At 46.3% G+C, this 26,779-nt stretch overlaps 1 protein-coding gene across 1 annotated transcript; it reads left to right on the top strand.

Annotated features, from left to right (window-relative positions):
* Positions 1 to 12,808: 12,808 nt before the first annotated feature.
* On the top strand, positions 12,809 to 26,211 carry LOC123098762 (uncharacterized). Its single transcript, XM_044520841.1, has 18 exons — positions 12,809 to 13,630; positions 14,337 to 14,534; positions 15,802 to 15,885; positions 16,028 to 16,087; positions 16,396 to 16,440; positions 16,541 to 16,740; positions 16,866 to 17,372; positions 17,589 to 17,685; positions 17,758 to 17,949; positions 18,020 to 18,115; positions 18,344 to 18,406; positions 18,509 to 18,583; positions 19,290 to 19,340; positions 19,507 to 19,584; positions 20,102 to 20,236; positions 20,411 to 20,518; positions 20,632 to 20,697; positions 24,432 to 26,211. The coding sequence occupies exons 1-18, from the start codon at positions 12,956 to 12,958 to the stop codon at positions 26,133 to 26,135; spliced, it is 4,434 nt and encodes a 1,477-aa protein (XP_044376776.1). The 5' UTR covers positions 12,809 to 12,955; the 3' UTR covers positions 26,136 to 26,211.
* Positions 26,212 to 26,779: the final 568 nt, after the last annotated feature.

The raw sequence follows: 26,779 nt of genomic DNA, 5'->3' as shown, positions 1-26,779 counted from the left end.
GGTTCTTCTTGATGGCGGGGACATGCTGCACGTTCTTCAGCTGCACGATCCTTCCCGAAGTAAACTTTAGATCGACCGTGCCAACACCATGAACAGAAGCACTCGCGCCATTCCCCATCAATACGGACCCGTGGCCTGTGACCTGGTAAGAAGAAAACAATGAAATGCCAGCACACACATGAACACTTGCACCTGTGTCCACCCACCAATCGGTGGGCTGAAACACTGAAAAAACAGTAAATAAATTACCGTACCCAGATGCACCATTCTCGTTGTTGCCCACAATCATGTTGACAGACTTGGAGTCCTGTCCTGGCTTCTTGTACTTGTTTGGGAACTTGTTGGCCCAATGTTCAACCGAACCACAAGTAAAGCAGCCCTCATCCTTCTTGTTCTTCTTGAAGGTCTTCTTACCCTTCTTCTTAAAGTCGGTATTGTGTTGGACACCGTTCTTTCCCTTGGGCTTGTGGGAGTTGAAGTTCCTCTGGTTCACCATGTTGGCGATAGAAGTCCCTTCGGCCCCTTTTCCGTGCGAGTCCTTTGCCCTCGAATTCTGCTCAACACTCAGATGGCCAATGACATCCTCCACAGAGAATTCACGCCTCTGATGTTTCAGAGTGGTGGCAAAGTTCCTCCAGGAATTAGGGAGCTTAGCGATTATGCAGCCCGCGACAAACTTGCCCGGTAAATCGCACTTAAGAAGCTCAAGCTCCTTAACGATGCATATTATCTCATGAGCATGCTCCAAAACAGGATGGTTTTCAACCATCTTGTAATCGTGAAACTGCTCCATAATATATATATCTCGCTCCCGGCATCGGCGGCCCCGAACTTAGATTCGAGCGCTTCCCACAAGTCCTTCACGACATGCACATGTAAATATGCGTCGACCAGTTTATCTCCGATCACGCTAAGAACTGCTCTGAGAAACACAATGGTGGCCTCCCTAAACGCCTTCTCCTGTTCAGGAGCAATCGTTCCCGTGGAGACACCGGTGACCCAGAACATGTTCATAGCCGTGAGCCATAAAGTGGTCTTAGTCTTCCAACGCTTAAAATACGTACCGGTAAACTTATCCGGTTTCAGTGCAGCGGCAAAGCCACTTGCCGAAAAATTCCTACACATAATAGGTTTTTGGATTGCTGAGTAAATAGGCAATTTTTTGACTAATTTAATCCAAAGATAAATCACTAGCATGGCATTGACTAAATTGACGACATACTGGTTCTGATCTAAACATGCACGTACTAAGCAAACAGTAGACAAATCTACACATACTGCTAGCACTGCTAATACGAAAGTAAACAGGAGCGGGATAAACATGTTATACCCTCCAGTAGGCCAGGCAGAAGCCCCGGCGGTGGTGACAGGAGCAGCGGCATCCTCGGCAGCCTTCTTGTTGGCTTCAGCTTTCTCGGTGGCAGCACGGTCGGCGTCGGTGGACATGATGATGACGAGGACGAAGCGGACGTAGAGGAAGTAGACGAACAGCGAGCAGTCGTGTAGTCGCTTCCCAAAAACCTATTCGCCCCTCTCCCATACAGGAACCGAAAGGGCGGGGTTTCGGAGACCTGCTCTCCCTTCGACCGTGTACGCGGCGGACGGGATGGAGTCACCGACGGCAGCAGCAGTAAAGGAACGACAGTGGGCGTGCGAGTGGAGCAGATGCGATGCGATCTGATCGTGGCGACTAGGGTTAGGAGACACCGCACAGTTATATAGGCGCAGCCGCGTGGAGAGATGTGGGCTCGACCCACGTCCGAGTCCGTGACAGCCCACGATCCGACGTCTCAGATCGTGGCCCAGCTGTCAGAGAACTCTCCGTTAGTGACTGGCAAAAATAAGCGCGTAGGTGTGAGCTCGGCTCGGCTCAATCCTGCAACCTGCGGCGCGTCATGACGAGGCGTGGCAAGGCAGGCTGCGGAGGAGGAGTGCGCGAGGGCCTCTTCTATTCTCAAGCTCCAATAGCATGTGGAAGAACATCCCTTATAAAAAGGTCCAACTCCTCTTCCACTTCCGGGGTGGGACTAAACTTCCCACCTCCACCTAGTGCCAATAAACCCACATGGGCCCTTAGAGATTTTCAGAAATTGCTATATGGGCCTAAAGCCCATCCCAAATTTCAGCAATTCATTGATCCAATTACATGATTTTTTGTCACGAAAATAAAATCTACATAGTTCATGAGCCACACCATTCACTACTCTTTGATAATGTATACAATCGACCTTCACAATCATTGTATTCGTGTATACACTCCATGCAGAGGTTGTCCAGTATATAAATTGATCACGACCATTGAATCCAGTGCTATCTACACCAAATGATTCCCCGGAGAATTAGCCAAATGTAATGAACCATGCGGTTGTACCAAAACCTTCATCTTCATGATAAGCTGCACCAACATTCAATTTGACATGTTTTGCTTCAGGTCTAGTCTTAGCATGTTATCCCTAACGTTTACCTTGGCTGCATTCATCGACAAAGCAGAGGATTAAGATCGCTCATATAGCCACTTGAGAGACGCATCCTCTCTGTGTGTGTGTAGTTTGGCGCATAACCACTGAATATCACTACAAGAAATATGTCAAGTTGCGACCATCACTATTGGTCGCTGAATGGTCATTGTGTTTTCATTTGTGACCTTTTTGTGACCAAAAACAAATGGTCAAAAGCTGGCCATCGTAAACTGAAATTAACGACCTTCTTTGTGATATGTAAAAGGTTGTTGGTTCTGCGACCAAATTTTTGGTCACTAGCAGCCTCCCCAGGCCACGTAGGATCCAACGTGGCAAGCTGACGTGGATAAGAAGTTTAGATAACCAAAGTATGAATGACCATATTATAACAGATAAACATGTGAGTTTTGTATATGCATGACGTTGATGTTGATTTAATTCCCGTAGTTCATTCATAAACAAATCAAACCATAGGTAAAGAATATCAAAAAACTTCATGGCATGGTACTAACGGAAACTCAAGTAAAATATATCCCGCACATTTGTCTTTAGGTATCACACATTGCAGTTTTTGAGTATCTAACGTGTTGTCATAGGCTTGAACAAAAAATATCATAATTATTAAAAAGAAAAATGCCTAAAAAAATAACATATGAAAGAAGAACAAAATGAGAAGTGTCTATGATGTGAGGCTTCGTGCATATTGCGCACAGTAAATTACAAAGTAAAAAAATGAATAGTAATACACCTGAAAGAGAATGTTTTGGTAATTAAAATATGAAAGGTTCTAGAACAAATGAGAAATGTTTGTGTGTTTGAGGTTTGTACATTGTAATTCAAAATGCAAAAAAGGAATGGTAATTCATTTAGAAGATTTGGTAAACAATTAAAGTATTGAAAGATCGTGGATGTCGCCTAGAGGGGGGTGAATAGGCGCTTTAAAATAATTACGGTTTAGGCTTGAACAAATGTGGAATAAACCTAGCGGTTAAATTGTCAAGCACAAAACCTACAACTACTAGGCTCACCTATGTGCACCAACAACTTATGCTAAGCAAGATAAACTACTAGGTGATAGCAAGATATATGACAAGAAACAATATGGCTATCACAAAGTAAAGTACATAAGTAAAGAGCTCGGGTAAGAGATAACCGGGGCACGCGGAGACGACGATGCATCCTGAAGTTCACACCCTTGCGGATGCTAATCTCCGTTTGGAGCGGTGTGGAGGCACAATGCTCCCCAAGAAGCCACTAGGGCCACCGTAATCTCCTCACGCCCTCGCACAATGCAAGATGCCGTGATTCCACTAAGGGACCCTTGAGGGTGGTCACCGAACCCGTACAAATGGCAACCCTTGGGGGCGGTCACCGAACCCGTACACTTTGGCAACGCTTGGGGGCGGTCACCGGTACCCATCAAATTGCTCGGGGCTATCTCCACAACCTAATTGGAGACCCCGACGCTTGCCCGGAGTTTTACACCACAATGATTGAGCTCCGAACACCACCAACCGTCTAGGGCGCCCAAGCACCCAAGAGGAACAAGCTCAAGGGTACCAAGCACCCAAGAGTAATAAGCTTCTCAACTTGTAACTTCCACGTATCACCGTGGAGAACTCAAACCGATGCACCAAATGTAATGGCAAGGGCACACGGAGTGCCCAAGTCCTTCCCTCTCAAATCCCACCAAAGCAACTAATGCTAGGGAGGGAAAAGAGAGGAAGAACAAGAAGGAGAACACCAAGAACTCCAAGATCTAGATCCAAGGGGTTCCCCTCACTTAGAGGAGAAAGTGATTGGTGGAAATGTGGATCTAGATCTCCTCTCTCTTTCCCCCCAAAAACTAGCAAGAATCCATGGAGGGATTGAGAGATAGCAAGCTCGAAGAAGGTCAACAATGGGGGAAGAACATGAGCTCAAAGGATAAGGTTCATTGGGGAAGAAGACCCCCTTTTATAGGAGGGGGAAAATCCAACCGTTATGTGCTCAGCCCGCACACGAGCGGTACTACCGCTGCACGAGCGGTACTACCGCTCGGGCGGAAGAAGCAGTGAAAAGGAGCAACAAACCAAGAACCTTGGGGCGGTAGTATCGCCGATAAGCGGTACTACCGCTCACCCCAGCGGTACTACCGCTGGAGGAGCAGAACACGGGACAAAAGGAGGCAGGACAGAGCAGAGTACGGTGGCAGTAATGCAGTAGCGGTACTACCGCTCGACCGGAGCGGTACTACCGCTTATAGGCGGTACTACCATGCCTTACTGCCGCGCGACTACCGCTGAACCCGACACGAAAAGAGCAAACCCAAAATCGAGGCGGTAGTAGAGCGGTACTGGAGCGGTACTATCGCTTGACGCTACAAGCGGTACTACCGCTGCCACCGCGGTACTACCGCAGGGAGAAAATAGAACTGCCAAAACTTCTTCATATGAGCTCCGAATTGAGCAAACTCAAGCTTGTTGGATACAAGACGACGAGTAGCATCAAAACAACGACCAATAAAGATGCGAGTAAACTCCAAATAGAGGAGTAAGAAGAGGCAGGGAAGGTATGCCAACAAATAGAGGAGTGAAACCTCCAACCGAGAAGAACTGGCATAACCTTCCAACATCGAAAACATCATAGAAGATGCGAGTGAACTCCGTTTGTGATGAACTCGAGCTTGTCATCAAGATGACCATAATCTCCAAAACTCATAAAGAGAAGAACCAAACAACCAATAAAGATGATGCAAGGATGAAATGGTTTGAGCTCTCTATGAACGATACGATCAAGCTACTCATCGAGAGCCCCCTTGATAGTACGTCAATCGATCCTATAACCCGGTCTCCCAACTACCATCATGAGACCGGTAAAATAGAAAACCTATCAAGAGCAAACCTTTGCCTTGCACATGGTCCACTTGAGCTAGATGATGACGATCTTGACTCCCTCAAGATGGACCACCTTTCTTGATTGCGTTGGCTCGATGAAGACTAGTTGATTGCTCCCCCATACTCCACTATGGGTGAGCCACCCTTCCGCACATCTTCACAAGTCCATTGTCACCACAATGGCTTCAAGCATTTGATCTCTTCGTGATGCTTTACTTGAACTTGCCCGCTTCACTTGAACTTGCACACCGCAACCTAACCCCACAAAGAACTCTCACGAAGACCATGTGTTAGTACACAAAGCGTAATTGACAATGCTTACCATACCATGGGATCGCTTGATCCCTCGGTACATCTTGTGCGCTTTGTGTGTTGATCAACTTGATTCACTCTTGACTTAGTCTTGATCAACCTTGACTCTTTCCAACTCTCTTCGTTTGGATGATGTCTTGAAGGTAAACATGAATGATCACACAATCTTCTTCTTCAAGACATGCTTGCAATAAGCTCAATTCTCACATGACCAATCTTTGGATAATTCCTTAATAACACCTTGGTCACCACATAAACTCCTTGAAACCAACACATGGACTTCAAGAAATGCCTATGGACAAATCCTTCAAATATAACTCAAGGAAACCATTAGTCCATAGAGATTGTCATCAATTACCAAAACCAAACATGGGGGCACCGCATGTTCTTTCAATGGCATATTGAAAAAAAGGAGAAATACATGTGTTTTAAGGTTTGAACATTGCACTTAATCTCAACCATGATATACTATCTTCTAGACTAGACCATGATGGCTCGCGTTGCCGCGCCCTGTCCATGTTTGATGACATGATCTAATTTTGTACGGATATAGATACAGTGAGAATGCAGTACATGATTAGTACCATTATGTAGGGTTGAAATATGATTATTAAAAAAGTCGCATGGGTTGTATCTATTGTTTGAAATTGATGGGAAGTTTTACTCCTTCTGATTTTTTGGTTGAAAACGTTAAGTACAATTTGCATGTGCATGTGTGTATCCAAGTATGCAGCACAATTTCTATATAGAGCTGAAAATGACCCGGTGTGAGCAGTTAGAAAAGAAGGTCTACACAACCCCTCAAGAACATAAAAGCGCGTGTTGTTGCCCTCATCTATTTAAGACGTGCAAAATATTTGAAAAAAATATAAATGGTACAAGTATCTCTAAATAATATATTTTACCTAAGAAATAATAAAATTTCATACGAGTCTTCCACCATTGACCTCAGTAAAGTGGTTGTTTAGAGACCTTGGTGAACGAAACAGTAAAAACGGAAAATAAGTCATCTCCAACATAATAAGTTGAAGTCAAAACTCCATTATTTGCTCGTGTCTGGTATCAAGGTTTACTTGTGCCAATGCAATGTGGCACAATATTCATTCTGAATTTTTATTGATCAACGTGTAGTACAACACTCGTTGTCTCTTGACTATTTCCTCTTTGGTATCTTTGGAGCATCCAACATGCATTTTCTGTAAAATGGCTACATGTTAACTCTTGGGCACCATAATAAAACTTTAGTAAGATAGTTATTAAATTTACCAAAGGGGTTAGTGCAAAATTTCAGTTGAAACTTAAGAAAAATATCTAACACAAGTCTAGTAAGACAATTCTTGAATTTACCATAGGTTACGCACCTCCACTCTGACATTAAGTATTTTTTTTGGGGGAGGCCCTTGTCCTTTTTTTTAACCTTAAGGCCCTTGTCCTTAGCATAGAACAGTGCGGCAACGAAATCAGGCTTGCAGAGCACAGCGGCCCATCAGCTAATCAGCGGCTTATGTATGTGATCAAAATCGGCCCAGTTCACGTGACGGCTCCCAGGTCGTTCTTCGGAGCAGCTGTAACACCCCCAGTGTCATGCTACAGTAACTCTCTGTGATTAAGCCTAATCATTTGGCTAAAGAATGCTTAATCACCTTTGTTCAATATCTCCTTTCAACTCCCATCTGAATTCAAATTCAAATCATAAGTGAAATTTGAAGTTGCACAAAAGTTGCTGGAAAAATGTTCATCATTTAGCAAATATTCCAATACAATTTGATGTAATTAAAAACAACATCACTCCTATGCTAAAATGGACACTAACATTTATAACAGTGCCATTCCAGCAATTTAAAATGCAAATTCACTTATGAAAATTCCAAATGAATCTAAACCTCTCCCAAAAATAATTGTGATAGTGCCTAAAAATGCACTGGAACTTTATGATCCAGTTCCACATTTTTCCTAAATCATTAGGGTCCCCAGATAAATCATTTTCCTTCTCTGGTAATTAAAGAAAAGAAAAGGAAAAGCAGAAGAGAGAGATAGAGAGAGAGAACCCCCCCTGTCCCTCTGGACCTCAACCAGCCTGGTCGGCCCAGTCGGCCCAGCTCCCCGCACCGCACCCTTCCTTCCTGTTCCTCGGTCGCGCGCCGCTACAGGGCGCGGTCGCCACCGAACCCACCTCGTCGGCGCCGTCCCGAGGGGATAAGGCCGACAACCGTGCCCCCTCGAGCTCCCCCCGCCCTCTCCCACTCGCCTCTCCTAGATCCACTCCCCTCTCTCCATCCGCTCGCTCCTCGCCTCTCCCCTTCATTCCCCATCGCCACTGAACGCCATCACCACCGAGCATCGCGCTGCACCACGGTCACCGACGCCCATTCCTCCCTCCGAGGTGTCCAGGAGGTCTGGGTGGACTGCTTCTTCATCCTCGTCACCGGATCGATCCCGAGGAGCGCCACCGTCGTCGCTCGCATCTTCTTCCCCAACTGCGGCCACCGCTACGCCGTCGTTCGATCCGCCTCGAATCTGCAGCTACTAAACCCCCGAGGGCCACCGTGCGTGCCGCAAGGTGAGCCCCTCTTCCCCTTCCATCGCTCCCCTGGCCTCTTGCGCTCCCGTAGCCACCGCGTCCGCCAGGGCCGAGCTCAGCTCTGCCGCATAGCTCGCCGCCATCGCCATGGGCATCGTCACGCTCGCCCGAGCACTCGAGAGTGCCCAGGCCACCTCGCCGCGTCCGCCCGTGCCGCTAGGTCCCTTCCCCGTAGCCTCTAGCGCCAACCGCGCGTTTGCCCGAACTCCGACGACCACCGCGGTGCGCGCCGCCATCGTTTTAGTGCATTTCCGGCCAGGCCACCACCGATGTTCGACGCGCGCTGCTCCGCTCGTTCGAACGCGCCCTCGCGCGCGCGAAACGGTTGCCCGTAGGCGAAATCCGACGAGGTCCGAGGCCCTCCGCCGTGTTTGGCGTCACCGGCGACGTGCCGCCGGCCGCCGCTGACGTGGCACACCTGGGGCCTCCCCTGGGTCACTGCCAGCGGGCCCCGCGGGCCCCGTTGACTGGGTTGACCCAGTCAACGTGCTGACTGGGCGTCTCTGTGACACTGACATGCGGGCCCCGCCGCTTAATCTTCTAATTAAACATTTTATTAATTAAAACTAATTAGTTTAGTTAATTAGTCCATGTCAGGCGGGACCTACCTGCTAAATAACTCTGTTTAGTTAGTTTTAAAACTCTGTTAACTCTCTGTCTATGACATGTGGGCCCCGCTGGACCCACATGTCAGTTTTGACCTGGTCAACGAGTCTGTTGACTGCTGACATCATCCCCACGAAATGTTGACATCATAATTCCTTTTCTGTTAATATTAATAATTCCATAATATTGTTTAAACTTTGAAAATTCATAGTAATTAAACCGTAACTCCGATGAAAATGTTTTCTACATGAAAGTTGCTCAGAAAAATCCAACGAATCCGGATACGTGGTCCGTTTACCTGTCAGATGCCTCTAACTATCTGAACATGGAACATTCCCCCTCCGGTTATCTGTCTGACACAGGTCCGGAACCGGGAATACATTCCCGGTTGAATTCCCCCTTCACCTACATCGTGTAGCCATACATTAGGTCACAACCGGCACAACATATTGCCACGTTATGTTTTGTGATGCTATGTTTGCTTTATATTTACTGTTTCTTCCCCCTCTTCTCTCCAGTAGACCCCGAGACCGATGCTGCCCCTGTGATCGACTACGTCGACGACGACACTTCTTCCTTTTTAGCAGAGCTTCCAGGCAAGCCCCCCTTGATCACCAGATATCGCCTATTCTTCTCTATACTGCTTGCATTAGAAGAGTGTAGCATGTTACTGCTTTCGGTTAATCATATTCTGCTGCATAGCCTGTCATTGTTGCTACAGTTGTTACCCTTACCTGCTATCCTACTGCTTAGTATAGGATGCTAGTGTTCCATCAGTGGCCCTACACTCTTGTCCGTCTGCCATGCTATACTATCGGGCCGTGATCACTAGGGAGGTGATCACGGGTATATACTATATACTTTATATACATGACACATGTGGTGACTAAAGTCGGGTCAGCTCGTTGAGTACCCGCAAGTGATTCTGATGAGGGGGCTGAAAGGACAGGTGGCTCCATCCCGGTAGAGGTGGGCCTGGGTTCCTGACGGCCCCCGACTGTTACTTTGTGGCGGAGCGACAGGGCAGGTTGAGACCACCTAGGAGAGAGGTGGGCCTGGCCCTGGTCGGCGTCCGCGGATACTTAAAAATAACACGCTTAACGAGTTCTTGGTATTTGATCCGAGTCTGGCCATTTGGTCTATACGCACTAACCAACTACGCGGGAACAGTTATGGGCACTCGACGTCGTGGTATCAGCCGAAGCCTTCGTGACGTCAGCGACGGAGCGGCGCGCGCCGGATTGGACTGGAACGCCTGCTAGGCTAGGTCTGCTTCCGGCCGCCCTCGCAACGTGCAGGTGTGCAATGGGCGATGGGCCCAGACCCCTGCGCCATAGGATTTAGACCGGCGTGCTGACCTCTCTGTTGTGCCTAGGTGGGGCTGCGACGTGTTGATCTCCCGAGGCCGGGCATGACCCAGGAAAGTGTGTCCGGCCAAATGGGATCGAGCGTGTTGGGTTATGTGGTGCACCCCTGCAGGGAAGTTTATCTATTTGAATAGCCGTGTCCCTCGGTAAAAGGACGACCCGGAGTTGTACCTTGACGTTATGACAACTAGAACCGAATACTTAATAAAACACACCCTTCCAAGTGCCAGATACAACCCGGTGATCGCTCTCTAACAGGGCGACGAGGAGGGGATCGCGGGGTAGGATTATGCTATGCGATACTACTTGGTGAACTTACCATCTACTCTCTTCTACATGCTGCAAGATGGAGGTGGCCAGAAGCGTAGTCTTCGACAGGATTAGCTATCCCCCTCTTATTCTGGCATTCTGCAGTTCAGTCCACCGATATGGCCCTTTACACATATACCCATGCATATGTAGTGTAGCTCCTTGCTTGCGAGTACTTTGGATGAGTACTCACGGTTGCTTTTCTCCCTCTTTTCCCCTTTCTATACCTGGTTGTCACAACCAGATGCTGGAGTCCAGGAGCTAGAGATCCCGAGGATGATTCTACGTGCAGTTCGGCTTCGAGGAGTAGTTAGGAGGTCCCAGGCAGGAGGCCTTGCCTTTTCGATCGTTGCTACTTTTGTGCTAGCCTTCTTAAGGCAATCTTGTTTAACTTATGTCTGTACTCAGATATTGTTGCTTCCACTAACTCGCCTATGATCGAACACTTGTATTCGAGCCCTCGAGGCCCCTGGCTTGTATTATGATGCTTGTATGACTTATTTTTATTTTTAGAGTTGTGTTGTGATATCTTCCCGTGAGTCCCTGATCTTGATCGTACACGTTTGCATGTATGATTAGTGTACGGTCAAAATGGGGGCGTCACAGCAGCTGCCCAAGAACGTTGGGCTAGGCCAACGTATGGACTCGTACCATTATAAAGTCACAGCGACGATCAGCGGGATGACTTGACAATCTGGGACGTACAACAGTACAATCTAACGGCTCGAACAGCAAAGCGCTATGGTGGCTCGGTGGTCGCTCCGTTGTACTGTTTTTTTAATAGTAGATGTGATAGAATCTATGAAGTGAAGATGACAACAAATGAGTAATAGTGCTTGAATTTGCAAGCTATACAACATTGGACTGGCTTTATCCAACGGTTAATATTCAAAATTATTTGTATACTATTGGTGTATTTATAGAATAGCATCTTATTACTATGGTCTCTAGAGTCCCATGTTTCACATGCTTGGCAATTGTCATTGATCGTTTAGTTATGTAGAAAAAAAATCTCTAGCACAGTTTGCACCCACTCCGTCCACGGACGGTTGGTCGGGCGGAGGCCCTCCAACAGTATCCCTCATTTTTGGCCGTGGACTGTGACTGACTATGAGCCGGACGAACTGTGAGGAGAAAAAGTCGAGCGAGAAGATGTGTGCTATGGGAAGGTGTGGCTGGACTGACAGCGGGTCGGGCGGATTGTCCAGACTCCCCTATTCATTCCCTCAATTTGTAGATAGAGCGGTACATTTCAGACGTCCAGTCCAGTCCACGGACAAAGGAGGACACATTTTTCTTCAACTGAAATGAGAAATAGCATTAAAGGTCTAAAAGTGTTCGAATCGTTCTATCCAGACATATAGCAAAGAAAATAAGGGTCCGCGTTGGAGATGCTTTAATATACTTCATCTCTACTTTTCAACCATGCTCTTTGGGGAGATAATATTGAGCTCTGAGAATTTGAGCACACAAAAATAATCCAAATTTGAGACTAACCTGAGATTGTCAAATTCAAAAGTGTACCTTCCAAAAAAAATAAACCAAATTCGCATATTAAACCGACTACAGAGAAAGAAAGGGCCTGTGCTAGGCTATGCCAAATGGCGTCCGCTGGTTGGCTACAAGGGGAACGTTTTCTTTTTCTTTGTTTAGATAGAGGTGAGGGTTCTTTTCGAGAAAGAAACGAACAATGCTGGGCTATGCCAAGTGGCGTCCGCTCGTTGGCTGCGGTGGGAACCTTTTCTTTTTCTTTTCTCTTTTTCTGACGGAGTTGAGGTTTTTCTTTGAGATGTTTTTTTAAAGATGAACGTGCGACTTTTATTTCTGAGATGGAGGTGACGACCCATGTGCTTTTTTAAGATGAAAACAAGCATACCACGTGTCACTTGCTGGTTGGCTGAGTGAGGAAGTTTTTTAAAGATGAATGTGAGGTTTTTTCTCCTTTTTTGTCGAGATGGAGGTGAAGGCCCATGTTTTTTTTGAAATGGAAACATACGCACAACTTGCTCTCACGTTGAGCTATTTTTCGAAATAAATAAAATAAAGAAAAAGCTCGAACGAAGCTCACACCGGAAAAGGTTCGTGCCTTTTGGCTTCGTTGGTGTATACAGTATGATACAGTATGTGCAAAATCTCACGTGATGCGGCCGTATTGTGAACCCACCTGTCAGCGAGACAAGCCTTACAAAGAGCAGACCTGCCAGGTGGGCCACCTCGCTCGCCCACCTCCCCCTCCGTCCACGTGACCCCCGTTCCCGTTCCCGTTCCCGTTCCCGGTTCCCTTTCCATCGGGCTATTTTCTTTTCCATTTTCGTTTCTGTTTTTACCATTTATTATTAATTCTCTCTACGATCTCGTCCTCTTCCCCTCCCCCTTCCGTTTGGTTTGATCCCTGGCATTCAATTGCGCGCGAGGCGTAGCCCGTGCTCCGATCGCGCGGCGCGTATGGCGCTCCCCGGCGGCCCCGCCGCGCCGACGCCGGAGCCGGAGCCGCTCAGGCTGGCGGAGGAGGAGGTGCGGGAGGCGGAGCTGTTCGAGGATGCGGTGGACGTGTCGCCGACCGCCTCCGCGCACCCGGTGACATGGCGCGAGGGCGAGGCCGCACCGTCGTCGTCGCCGTCGATGTCGGTGTCGATACCGCACCGCCACGAGGCGGGGGCCGCGGACGAGGAGGAGGAGGCGTACGAGTCACCTCCGGCGTCGGGGGCGTCGGGGCATACGGGGATTGACGGCCCGGGGTGGTCGCCTTCGGTTTCCGAATCGCGAGAGGGCAGCGCCTCGACGTTGGGGCAGCGCGCCGAGGAGGTGGGGAATTGGGTGGCCCCGTCGGGGGCAGCAGGCTCGCCAGGGATGGAGGACTCGAGGTCCAGGTCCTCGTCGGCACCGCCTTCGCCCAGGCCGCCGTCGTCGCCTGCGCCGCAGACCAGGCCGCACCCGAGGCACGTGCGGACCAGCAGCTTCCAGCGGTTCCGGCAGCAGATGCAGCGCGCGTGGAAGTGGGGGCCCGTCGGAGGTGGAGGAGACGCCGAGAGGAGCCCCAGGGAGCAGTTGCTGCGCACTACGGTGAACATTGAGGCTATGGCGAACCAGAAGCGGCAGTGGTATCAAGTCCACGCCAAGGTGCGGGTACACTGACTGCTGTTTTGTTCAATCCTGCTCATCATATACTTGTGCGTTCGGATGCAACTTTTGTGTAGCCGGGTGATCTGCATAGATAAATGATAGCTTAAGTGGTAAATCAATGCAACTAGCTCGACAGTCTTCGCATACTTAGAAATGGGCAGGTTCACACTGTAAGAAGATGTGAAATAGCAGCTGACAGATGGAGTTCTAACACTTCCTTTTCCTATTTTCACTGTTTGTTATATACGGTTCAGCAACAGTCACTAGTCAGGTTGGTAAGCAGATGATCGAATTACTATACCATACTTTATTGTTTAGGGCCGCATTGGAGAAATTTTGCATACTCTTAGCAAGGCAGTTGATGCGTGACGATGCTTTTCATTCTCTTCGGACATTTGGCATACCATGAACAGACTATCTTTGCGGTATTTGAGTGTGTGATTGCGGAGCAGCCAAAGTGAAGTTATCTCTTACTGCTTGGATTTAATTGCTAAATATGTCCAAGTATGTTTTCTTGAGAGCATATGTCCAACTACAAGAGTGCTTTCCTGGTAGTGTGTGGAATTTCTCCTGCACTTTTAAGTTTATAGAGAGGGCTTTGAGACTTAGCTACATTCACCTGCTCCTTTAGTTTCTCTTGCAGTTTTTATCTGTACTTACCATGAACTTTCCCTTTTTAAAGCTATGTTTACGTCTCTTGCAGGATCAGAATCAATTTAAGGAACCATCATCACTCTTTGAACATTTTTTCGTAGTTGGACTCCATTCTTATGCAAATGTTGCAGTAGTTGAGGATGCTTTTGCAAAAAAGAAAGCTTGGGAGTCTAATGTAGCATGCTCAGAGGTTGTTGATCTTAGTAAAATTCAGTACCATGGACCAATACCAACCATGGAACCACAGGTAGGGTGCTTTGTTGACTACTAGGTGTTCTTATGCTTTAAGGGAAATTCTCTATTTCAGCCCCGTCTATTTCGCAAATGTTGTGTGTTAAATCGAATTTTAGCTGAGAATACACTCGTCTTCTCTAGATGATTCTTTGTAGTTAGCTATCCTCTTATTTGTCTTTTGGTTTTCTGTACATTAGGGCATACTTAACATTAACATAAGAGACTCTGCAAAAACAAAACAAAACAAAACATAAGAGAGGTGTTTGAGCCAATTGGTTAGGTAGCTGGATCATGTCATAGTTACATAGGACCACTGTTCATCCATCCATAAATTTATTTACTCACAGCATAACAAAGGATACATATTAATTATCTCCAAGGTCAGTAATCAATGATAACTGTATTTATTGATAATGCATGCAAAGTTATTTACCATAACAAGTTCTTTTTGTGTATTAATGTTACTATATGTTTCCCATAGCATGAAAAAACTTATAGAGCACCCCTATATGTCTGCAGCATGGTAATACCAAAAAGCACGCAATAACCGTTGTTTAAAGAAACTGAATGTACTACCTTTTTTTAATGGATGCAGCTTGTGGGCATTTTTTAGAGTAAATTGCACTTTGGATCAATGGTCGGTGGCTATTCTTTTTGGGTAGGGAGAGAGGATAAACAACTGTGTGTTCTCAATTGAGTGCTGAACTGTTGTGCTTGTGTGAGTTGGCTCTGCATACTTTGTAGTTAATTCTTTTCATAGGAGTAAGAATCATGATCTGGATGAAATTTCAGATTATTTGGAAATAATCCCAGAGTAACAAGCTTAAGGTCTCCTTATCACAAATTTCATTTCAAGTTCATCTGAAGGTCCGCACATGTACTTTCAGTACCTGTTTCACCAGTAGCGGAGCCAGGCTGAGCTCATGCCCAGGCCAGCCCTATAGGCACATGCGCTACAGTGCACTACAGAAGATACTGTATCTACAGTCACCCCTGAGTTTCTTGGCCACACCCCAGGCGGCGGCCTGGGCTGCCTAGGGCCCTGACGCCGGCCCTGTGTGTCATCATCTTGTAAGCCTGGTTCGTTGACAGTAATATTGGTTTCCATCTTGTAAAGCCTTGATAGCTAAGCTCTGGAAACTTCAGTATCCTAGTTTACACTGGGACAGACAGCAAACTTTAATCCTGATTTCTCTGGGAGCTTGGCCTCTAGATTGTAGACTCACTTGCCTGTTCTGATAAATCATCTCTGATCTACTTTTCCCCTTTTTTACTTGCAGATTCTTTTCAAATATCCACCTGGAAAGAAAGAGGATATTAGAGAGGCTGATTTACCCTCGTTCTGTTTTCCTGAAGGTGTAAAGGTTAGATAAATAATGTTCTTGCTGAATTTGTACTGCTCCTATTGGCTTCTTTAAGAAAGTTCTTTCCCTTCTCTCTTTGTTTTAATCCTTTTAGATATGCTCTGCTGCAATTTTCTTGATTCTTTTTAATTCAAAATTTCAGGCTCGCTTAGTCGAGAGGACTCCTTCCATGAGTGATCTAAATGAAGTGATATTTGGGCAGGTGAAAATTAGTTGTAGCAGGTTTTGGGAAACCTCCTTATATTGGCAGTTTTTCGTCTTACCGCCCACCTGTGGTATTTAGGAATCCTGTTTAGGGTCAATGAATAATCTGCTAACCTTATTTTCGTTGAGAACATGACTCTCGTGTAAAGTGTAGACCAGTGTTTGTTTATATTAGTTTACAGAGGGAGTACTTCTCAACTTTATCTCTGATGGTTCCTTGCACATGAGGTTCCAACTTGAGCTTTCCAGTTAGTGGAGGCTTTCTTTTGAATCAAACTTGCTAAATTGTATGCATATTTTACATAGGAACATCTGTGCCGAGATGATTTGTCCTTTATCTTCTTCCTAAAGGTTTGTTTGTTTATTCATTTCAAATTTTGACATTCCTGGATGATTGTATTCAGGTATTCTCGATTGTTCTTTTCTTATTAATTATTGTTGATGACACCAGGTATCGGACAATGCACCACTATATGGTGTTTGCCTTCATGTCCAGGAAATTGTTCAAAGAGCCCCTGGTATACTAGGAGCAGTCTCACCCCTAAATCAGACTTCCTACAAGCCAAGCCGTTTCTTGGTTTCTGCACCACGTTGTTACTGTTTACTCACAAGAGTACCTTTTTTTGAGCTACATTATGAGATGTTAAACAGGTTTGTCCAGTGTATATACTTCTATTTGTCTGAGCTAATAACCATGCGTAACATTCCTAGTTTTCTATCTCCCGAGTTCAGTACTAAGATGTGATCTGTGTGTTGGCTGTCAATTATATGAACAGCATAATTTCACAGGAGAGGCTCGAAAGGATAACACAGTTTGCCAGTGAAATTGCTCTGGCAGGGCCAGTCCCCCGTTCCTTGAGAGAACAGTTACAAGATCAATCAGATGGAGATTTTGAATCTCCAAATGGGCTTTCGTACAATGACTGGACAGAATATGCTGTACCTGTCGACAGTATATCAGGTCTTGTTTCTTCACCAGGACTTACATCAGAAAGAGACGCCCCTTCATATTTGTTCAGGAGTTGGGAACCTAATTCTCCTGAAAGTATATCTGCTAGTGAGACTTCAGAATCTAGTTATGCAAAAGAACCTGAGAAGGAAGGAAGACATAGTTTCCAACAATATGAAGATTGTATATCACAGAACACGGAATCCCGCTGTGATAGCTTTGGAAGAGCAAGTAGTACTTCTGAGAATGGACATACTTCCCCAGATCTTCTGTCCATGCATTCTCCTATCTCTACAAGATTAGAACGCACACAGAGTATGGAGTCTTTACACAGGTAACCCTGATAATTTGAAAAATAATTCCTGCAATTGTGGAGTGCAATTTATGGTGTCGATCACATCTGCTAGGATTTATCTGAAATGATAAATAATCTGTTTTAGGATCTTATTAATGATGATGTTGGAATGCATAGATCATTGTGAACTATGATACGTCCAGTATTATCACATCATTTACCTTATTAATTAAGCATCCTTATGGTTTGTGACAGTTCAGTCAAAGGTGCTGGGTCAGATGAAGAAGACGATGAAGTAAATGTGAAGAATGAAAGTGGTGTTGATGATGGCAAAGTTCTGGGATGGGCTAAGGTTTGTCTGTAATATCAAGTTTGAAGAATTCCATCTGATGGCTCTTGTCCATACTGATCATTCCTATTTTAGGCACACAATAATGAACCTCTACAAATTGTTTGTGGTTACCATGTTCTTCCTCTGCCACCTCGCGGAGGAGAAATTGTCTTCCAACCCCTTGAACATCTCCAGCCTGTTAAATACTCCCGACCTGGATTATCATCATTGGGGTTAGGAGACACAAATTTGGACAATGATTTGAATTCGGCAGAAACAAATCTGGTAGATAATTGACTTTTTACGGCATTATCTATAGCACCTCGCCCCTTCACTAATCATCAATTTTATTTAGGTCATTGTGAATGCCCGCTTGGTCGCTGCAGAAGAAGCTCTTGCATTATCAATATGGACTATGGCTACAGTTTGCCGTGCTTTATCTCTGGAAAGTGTATGTTGCATTACCCCTTTTTGGTTCAGTTAAGGAGGTCCATGAGTTTGCATTACTATTTATCATATATCAAGGAAATTTGTTAAGAAGATTGCAGCAAGACTTACTTCTTTCCCCTTCTCTTTTCCTTTTTTGAGGCCTGTAATAACTCCCTATACATTATATAAGTGATTAGTTGCCATCATTTGTTGGCTTTGTGTATGTTAAGTTGTTTCTGTTCTCCTGCAGATACTAGCATTATTCACTGGAGTTCTGTTGGAGAAGCAAATTGTGGTAATATGCCCAAATCTGGTATGGTCTTTCAAGTACCTTAGCTTTGTGACAATGTGTTCTGGTTTTATGCTATACTTGATCCTGCTGATTCTAGCAGCTCTCTCGAATGCTTAACTGCAGGGTGTACTGTCAGCAATTGTTTTGTCAATTATACCGATGATTAGGCCATTCCAGTGGCAAAGTTTACTGCTTCCTGTAAGTTATATTGTATCCTGTAGCTGTTGAAGTTTCTATCCTGTTTTGATTTTAGTAATACCATGTTAGTATATCAGTTTTTTTGGGGGTGGGACTGGGAGCATGGGTTTCATCTGCTTTGGTCTGCATTCTGCTCAGTTTTGTCCATTCTTCTGCTCATCTCTGTTGCATCTTATTATATGTCAATATGCCGTAAGGATTGTGTTAGCTAGAAACTGGTGAAACTACTGGCTGTCTGGCTGCCATTAATACTATTTTCTCTTCAAATGATCCACCACCCTTTTATTTAAGCTATCCAATCAAGTTGTAGATGGACATTTTTTGAAGAATATAAACTGGTAACTCTATTTTGGCAAATAAACTGGCAACTTAAATAGACAATCGCGAACAAGGTCTGTGGTTTGTAAAGTTGATCAGCAGGTGTGCCTTCTTGTTACATTTCACTATGACGCAAAGTGTCACTGATATTTCGTCAAACAATGAATTGGTAATGGTTCAAAAGAGTTGGTTCACATGTCACCAAATTCAGTAAAATATGCTGGATTGTTTTGTGTATTTGCACATGTTACCCAACCATACTTATATGTTTTACCAGAACATATACATACTTGTCGAGATTATGTTCAACTAAAAGAATGATAGATCTTTAGCTTATACATGTCTCCCAACAGTATTCTGTTCTAAGGTACAAACAATTGCTTTGCAGGTTCTACCAAGAAAATTGATTGATTTCATCGATGCCCCTGTCCCTTTCATTGTAAGTTTGACTATGCTTTTAAACTCATTTATTGGGTTGCTGCTATTTAAAAGAACTACCAGTTACTGCAATTGCCAATTTCTGCATGTTAGCAATCTTGAACCAGTCTTATGATAGGTAGTCACTATTAGCCAAATTTTCAGGGATTGTATGTTCTCTTCTACAGGCTGGTATCCAACATAAACCCCCTGATATCAAGATGAAAGCGTCTAGTCTTGTCAGAATCAATGTACAGAAAGATCAGGCAAGTGTGACATGTTCTTTCCTGATATTAGAACTGTCTTGGAAAAGGATGTCCGAACCTTTCTTTTGTTGTAACAAATGGAGTCTTTATTTTTTCTCTCTCTATTGTATTGTTGATATGTTCACACGTGAACCTGTGAGCCCTAGGAAAGTGTTCAAGAGAACATGGTCAATATTAGTAGGTAGGAGTTGATTTTACCCCACAAGTGCCATATCACTTCAGAATCCAGCATAAACAAGAACTACAAAGGCTTTCTTTTTCTGTTTGTTACTATATGAGCATGGTCCACCCTAGGGGAATAAACTATCCAGTCTAATTATTCCACGTCTGTGTAATGACAACAAGTATCTCCTGATCTGATCATGTCTGATTTGCAGTATTTTACTTGTATGAAGTAGCATTCATGAGTAGATACTATCACACACTATGCACACTACAATGCGAGCATATTTGGTGATGTAATGGCAGAAAAGGTTCATTCGTACTGAATGTTAGTTTTTATTTATTAATAATACAGGTCAAGGCAAATTTATTGCCTCAACTTCCACGTTACAAGGACCTTGTTTCTGATCTCAGTCCAATTCATGCTAGACTTTCATGTGAGAATGCTTTGGCCAAGAAACATCCTATGTATAAATGCAACGAAGTTCAGGTATTAATTTTTGTTTACTATGTGGAGTGCGGCTCCATCCTCTTTGGAAGCCATTATTTCTTCATCGAGAAGAAAGTTTTACCCCCAGATCCTGTTCATGTACAGCAAATTTGCCTATACTCCATGTTTGTAGTTTTTAAGGTAAAGATGGTACTTGTTTGGCTGATATTGCAGGCTAAGGCATCTTGTCAGTTCTTAAATGTTCTGAGAACCTACTTGGAGTCACTTTGTTCTGAGTTGCGCTATCATACCATCACCAATGTACAGTCAGATAATGACAGGGTTAGAATTATACAGTTCTGTTTGCACTTTACACCATGACGCTGCTTCAGTGCTTTACCTTTTTTAAACACCGTAAAAATGCACTAAACGATGTTGGTCTTCTGTCTGATCAGGTTTCCTTGCTTCTGAAGGACAGTTTTATTGATTCCTTCCCCTCGAAAGATCGACCGTTCATGAAGGTTTTTTGTCAATCGAGTTTTACTGAGTGATTTCCTTCCTATATGCATGTGCCACTGTTGTCCCCACATATTCTTATAGCAGTCGATATGTTTTCCAGCTCTTCGTGGAAACACAGATGTTCTCTGTTCTATCAGATTCTCGACTTGCCGCATTTGAAAACGAGCACACACAGGGCTTTGCTTCAGCTGGAGATCAGAATATGAACTTCGATTGATTGGACAAATGGAAAAAGAAAGCAGGGCACACCTACTGAGAATAGAGGATTGGACTGTGCACAAGTGGCCGAGTCCGTTGAATGGTAGGGCTTGCCTAATGTAAGAAGACAACCATCGGTTGCTCCCAGTTAACAAAAGTAGAATATGATGCAACCCAATCTTTTAAATGGGATGTACATATAAGGTAGAGAGTGAGTTTTCGGTAGAGAGCGTTCTACCTTTTCGTTCACAAAAATATGCGATGCACATGCCCTTAATGAGTATATATGGACCAAATAGAAATGTTACAGTTGCTGTGTACTTGCACTAGAGGTGGGGTTTTGTTCCAAGTCTGGTCCTTTCTGTGCCATGCAGGCCCATATATATGTATATATAGTGAAAAGAACCGTGTAAATAAGATGAGCTTATCTATTGCCCGGTTCTCAGCTCCCATTTAGTTCTGCGAACAGTGGTTGGAATTCCAGGCGCACAGTAATCGATTCAAGTTCTGATACCGCAGGGAAAAATCTCTACTCTTGTAAAAAACCGAGTTGGTGATGATGGTGTGCCTGCCATCTTGTAGTATAAACCGTCCGATCTATATCCGATGGATAGAAAGCAAACTATAACAATTTTACAAAAGATACCCGCACCTCTCTCCACATTTACAGATAAGGCCTTGCCTTGTTCATCCTTATCTCCCACAACCTCATTGATGAGCAAGGAAGTCTCTGGAACAATCTGGCATGGTGGCCACTGCCGGCGCAGTTCATCCCCATGCCTCCGCCCAGTCCGACCACCAGTCACCACCACGCCCCACTCCTCCTCACCTTATCTCTCATCTTTCTTGAGATATCATTTTTTCTATGAAATTCTCGAGATACATTTTTTCGATAAAATTCTCGAGATATCGTTAGTTTTTACACATGGGATTACTCCTGCATGTGTCAATCACAACAGGTGTTTTGTAAAAAAAATGCATCTTGATGTTCTGTGCAATGCACGAGCATCTTGCTAGTATTAAGTAGATTTCACTGAGTTGTTACACGATCAATGATTGTAAAAGTCTGGACGTTATGATCTGTTTTAGTGAATATGATGTGTATCGACTTTGTAACGACGACATGTGCATATTCATATCACATCTGGAAGAATTTGGAAACCAACATATTCATCTTCATCATATCACAACTGGAGGAAGTCTGGCAGCCACCGAGGCGAGATGATCATTGTAGCATGAGAACTGAAGGAAGATAAACATAGTTGGGCCTAACAGAAAGACGCTTGCTCTTATTGAACAGGAGAGCTGGGCGATGCAGCAACCTTAACTTATTTCATCACACAAATGACACAACTTGTGGAGAACGGTATTTGAGCGCATGATTCTCATTTTCTCCAATGTGGAGGTCGTTGGAGCATGATGGCGTGAGCGAAACAGAAAGTGGATTTTCGGAACCGTGGGTCCTGGCCTCTTCGGCTCCAGTATTGGATGTCGTCAATTTTAAAAATGGACACGCGTCAATACCTCTGGATATGTGCCCTCAACGACATTTCTATACAAAGTTAGCTTGACTGAGTCAGATGACTATGCATGCGGATCTCATGGCTGATGAAAGAAGTAATGCTACACCTACGAAGGGGTTGTGTAATTCTTACGTGATTAGACAGCTCGCAAGTTATGATTGGGGTTAGGGGGAAGGAGGGCCTAACCCCAGTTAAATTCAGAGGGAGGGAGAAGTATTGATGGAAAGTTACGTAAAAGGTTGCGTTAGTCTTTGTATAGGTGTAGGATTATTGCTTATGAAAGGGTGGTTAGAGGTGCGCCATGGTTAGCAGCCTCCTGCCAACCGACCTTACTTTTCCCGTGAACCCTTGCTAGGTTACCCAAGCGAAGAAAGCTTCAAACGTTTTCATCTCCCTCACGAGAGACTCCAAAGCGTCTAGGGTGCTTCGAAAAAAAATATGTATGGGGTTTCCCTTGCCTCCCCGTCGTCGATGTACCTCGTTTCCCGTGGCCTTAAGAGTTTGAAACATACTTCCTCCATTTCAAAATAGATGACTCGATTTTATACTAGCTCGAATCATCTATTCTGAAGCAGAGGAAGTATTTTTTTTGCGTACTTTAATACGAAAATCTGCATCTGAGCACGGGCTCAGCTGCACCCGCTCAGAAAAAAAAAACTAGAAAATTCAAAAAAAAATCTATTTTTTTGTGTGTGGTAGATAATTTGATGCGTAAGGTCCGTTTCAAATTTCAACTCGTTTGAACATTTGAGCAGTTCTGGGCAAAAAAGACAATCAGGTTAAAACAGTTCCCGAGCAATAAACTGTTTTACAAACCCCGATTTTGTCTTTTTTGCCAGAGCTCCTCAAATTTCCAAATGAGTTAAAATTTGGAACGGACCTCACACATCAAATTATCTACCACACAAAAAATTAGATTTTTTGAATTTTTCTAGTATTTGTTTTGATTTTTTCCGTGAGAGCGGGTGCAGATTCGCCGCACTCATTTGAATAGTCCATAACTAAGAAGTTATTAGTGTGGTACTATTACCCAATGGCAGATCCAAAAACAAAAAAAATCTAGAGACCATTAGGCATGTTCCGTCCCTGCTATTGCCTCAATAGCAATATTCTCCACTAACAAGAAAAAAGTAGGAGAGTGTCCATCTCAATTTCTCTCCACACGGACACTCACCCTCATGTACGCAAGCAAGAAACCACCACTTCAAAATGCTTACGATCATCCTCACATTCACATGCATACATTGGACGCCCGCTTATAAATAGTACCGAGGTAGCGCCGCACACACACCACACTTGCCTTGAAAATCCTAGACGCACGGGGTGTTTCACGGATTGTCCTTCTAAACTAGTCTTCTGCCCCCTATTTTCAGTGGGGGTGGGCCCCACACCCTGATTTTTATCCAATCAACAGATCCCGACTAAGCCATCCCGTGAATCGTGTAAAGTGTGTGTAGCATCGCTCCACTTGGGCAGTGCAATCATCAGCACACGCATACCTTACATAGTGAAGCAAACAACACCTTGAACCAATGCATCCTCACGCCCCGAGCATCCGCGTCAAGATCCCCGACCAGCTGCCCACGCTGTTCGAGCCGCAGAAGGCCACGCCGAACCCGCGCACCACCCGCTCCGGCAGCACCGCCGAGGCCGAGGCTGCCGGCGACGCGCCGCCGCCGTGGCCGGAGCACCGCCTCACCGTGCTGGCCCTGCAGCTGGCCGTGCTCGAGAAGGCGGCCAGCCGGCTGGGCACGCTGGCCTTCATCTGGGCCACGGTCGTGCTGCTGGGCGGCTTCGCCATCACGCTGGACCGCAGCGACTTCTGGTGCATCACGGGCCTGCTCGTCATCGAGGGCATCCGCATCCTGGGCCGCAACCATGAGGTGGAGTGGCAGCGCCACCAGGCCAGCCAGGCCCGCCCCGCCACCCGCGCCGCCGTCCCCGCCTTCTTCTGGATGCAGCTGCTCTCGGCGTCCGCGTGCGTCTTGCTCTCCCTCGTCCGCCTCATCCACCAGCACTACGGCGGCACCGAGGACGCCCGCTCCAACCGTGCCGCAGCGCTCAACATCTTCTACGGCCTCGCGCTCACCGAGGCGCTGCTCTTCCTTGTCGAGAAGGCGCTATGGGAGTGGAAGGTGGGCCACCGCCGCCTCCTCGAGTGCGTCGCCGACGACTGCAATCTCGCCGGTGCCTACGGCCAGGTCGCCGTACGCCGCTTCTTCTACGACTCCTACTCGCGCTGCCTCAACGGCAGCATCTTGGACGGCCTCCACATGGGCCTCGTCTCCTACGCTGATGATCTCATCACCGCGGGCTCGCGCGACGAGCAGAGCCTCGGCGCCGGCATCCTCGTCGCGCTCGTCGAGTCCGACCGCTTCGCCGAAGCCACGCTCCGCAGGATCAGCGTCTCCGCGCCCACCATCCAGCGCCTCATCGAGATGCTCAGCTGGAAGGACTCCTCGGAGCGCGATGTCCGGCGCTCGGCCGCCGCCGTCGTGTCCATGCTCACCGGGAGGAAGCTCGTCGCGCTCCGCGTCCTCGGCATTCCAGGTGCCATCGAGTCCGTCGCCTCGCTGCTTTATGCCGACCTCGACGAGCTCAACATCCTCGGCCTCTCCACCCTCAATAAGCTGGCGCAAGACCACGACAATTGCGACAAGATTGGCAAGACCAGGGGCCTCCTCGAAACCATCATCTCCTACTCCAGCATCGACCATGCGCTGGCGTCGCCCTCGCAGAGGGACATGAGGCTCAAGGCTGTCAAGAAGTCGCTCCGCGTTGTCAAGAGGCTGGCCGGCACGAGGGGGGACACCGGGAAGCTGCTCCGACGGGAGCTCACCGACATCGTCTTCACCGTGAGCAACGTCAGGGAGATCCTGCAGCGGCACGACAATAAGTTCCAGTCGGAGCTGCACCAGTTAGCCATCGAGATACTCACGAGCCTCGCGATGGACGAGGACGCCAGGGAGATCATCGGCGGGACGGGGGACGTGGTGAGCGTGCTGGTCACCACGTTCTTGCCGGCGGCGTTTACGACGAAGGAGTGTCAACGGGCGGACGTTGTCCGGGTGGAGGCCGGCGAGGCGCTCGCGATGCTGGCCCTCGAGAACAAGAAGAACTGTGGAGCGATCATAATGGCTCTTGGCGGAGGGATCGGGCGGCTCGTTGATGCGCTGAACGACCCCGTCGTCGTCGTCGGTGCCGCGAGGATCATGCACAACCTCTGCTCCTACTCCGGCGACGAGTGGCAGCTCCCTCTGAGAGGGGTCACCGTCGGCGCCGACAAGGTGCTGAGGTCCATCACGGTGGAGAAGGCCAAGATCCTCAACATCTTTATCGGGCTCGCGGCGCAGATGCTCCGCTTCATGGAGCCCGGGGAGCTCCGGGGGAGCCTCGCCGCAGCGGGCGTGGTGGACACGGTGCTGGCGAGGTCGCTGGTGCAGGTGCTGCGGGAGTACAGCCGCCCGTCCATGGACGTGCCCCGGGCCCGACGGTACACCATAGAGCTTGCCATGGCATTGATGCAGTCGGACGCACGCTACGTGGTCCTGTTCGTGGAGCTCGGCATGGAGAGCGAGCTGAGGCGCGTGGCCATGACCACCTCACAGCTGGAGTGCTTCAACGTCTTCTCCGGCAGCGTCGGGCTCAGCCGCAGAGACACCAGCGTCTGTTCCCTCGTCCAGTCGGCGTTGGAGCAGATGAACAAGGGCTGGAATTAAGCCCTGAAACTACCACATAGAGTATATATATATAGTGTAGATTGCTATCTGTTGTACTGTTCTTCTTTCTATGCATTATGATTTGTTACTCATCGTGTATCATCTCACGCTACTCACACTAGAGTAGTGCATTCTGTAAATATATAATGCGTGGCATGTTAAGTGTACAATCAATGTAATATCAATTTATTTATAATAGACCGGCATAAAAAAAATTTAATCATCAGCCCATGCCATTGCATGGGCTAGTAAGAAAACGATAGATTAGAGGAGGCTCCGCCCAATACGAATTCTTTACCTATTAATTGAATGTATGTAGACACGTTTTTCTCATTTGTGAGAAATTTACACGTAGCAAAACTGATGTCGGTGGCAGCCTCGTTGGTTGCAATATCATGTGCCGCACACGAGAGGACTGTGTTTGCTATGTGTTGTCATGCTATGATGATTCGATATCAATATTTTCAGCCTTCAAGTTTACATTGGTCATGAATGATCAAGGATAATCTTTTACGTGTCATCTGTCAATGAGTGAGAATTTCCTCACCTCATCTATAAAGTTCTCCATGTTTGGAACCACGGAGTTCTTCATTACAAATGAAATTAGATAAGTAGACATTTCGTTCATATAATCTCCGTGGCAC

The sequence above is a fragment of the Triticum aestivum genome, chromosome 4D, assembly GCF_018294505.1.
Source record: "Triticum aestivum cultivar Chinese Spring chromosome 4D, IWGSC CS RefSeq v2.1, whole genome shotgun sequence".
Classification (NCBI taxonomy): Eukaryota; Viridiplantae; Streptophyta; class Magnoliopsida; order Poales; family Poaceae; genus Triticum; species Triticum aestivum.
Note: the sequence above shows the minus strand (reverse complement) of the source record. Positions and strands in the feature narration are given on the sequence as shown.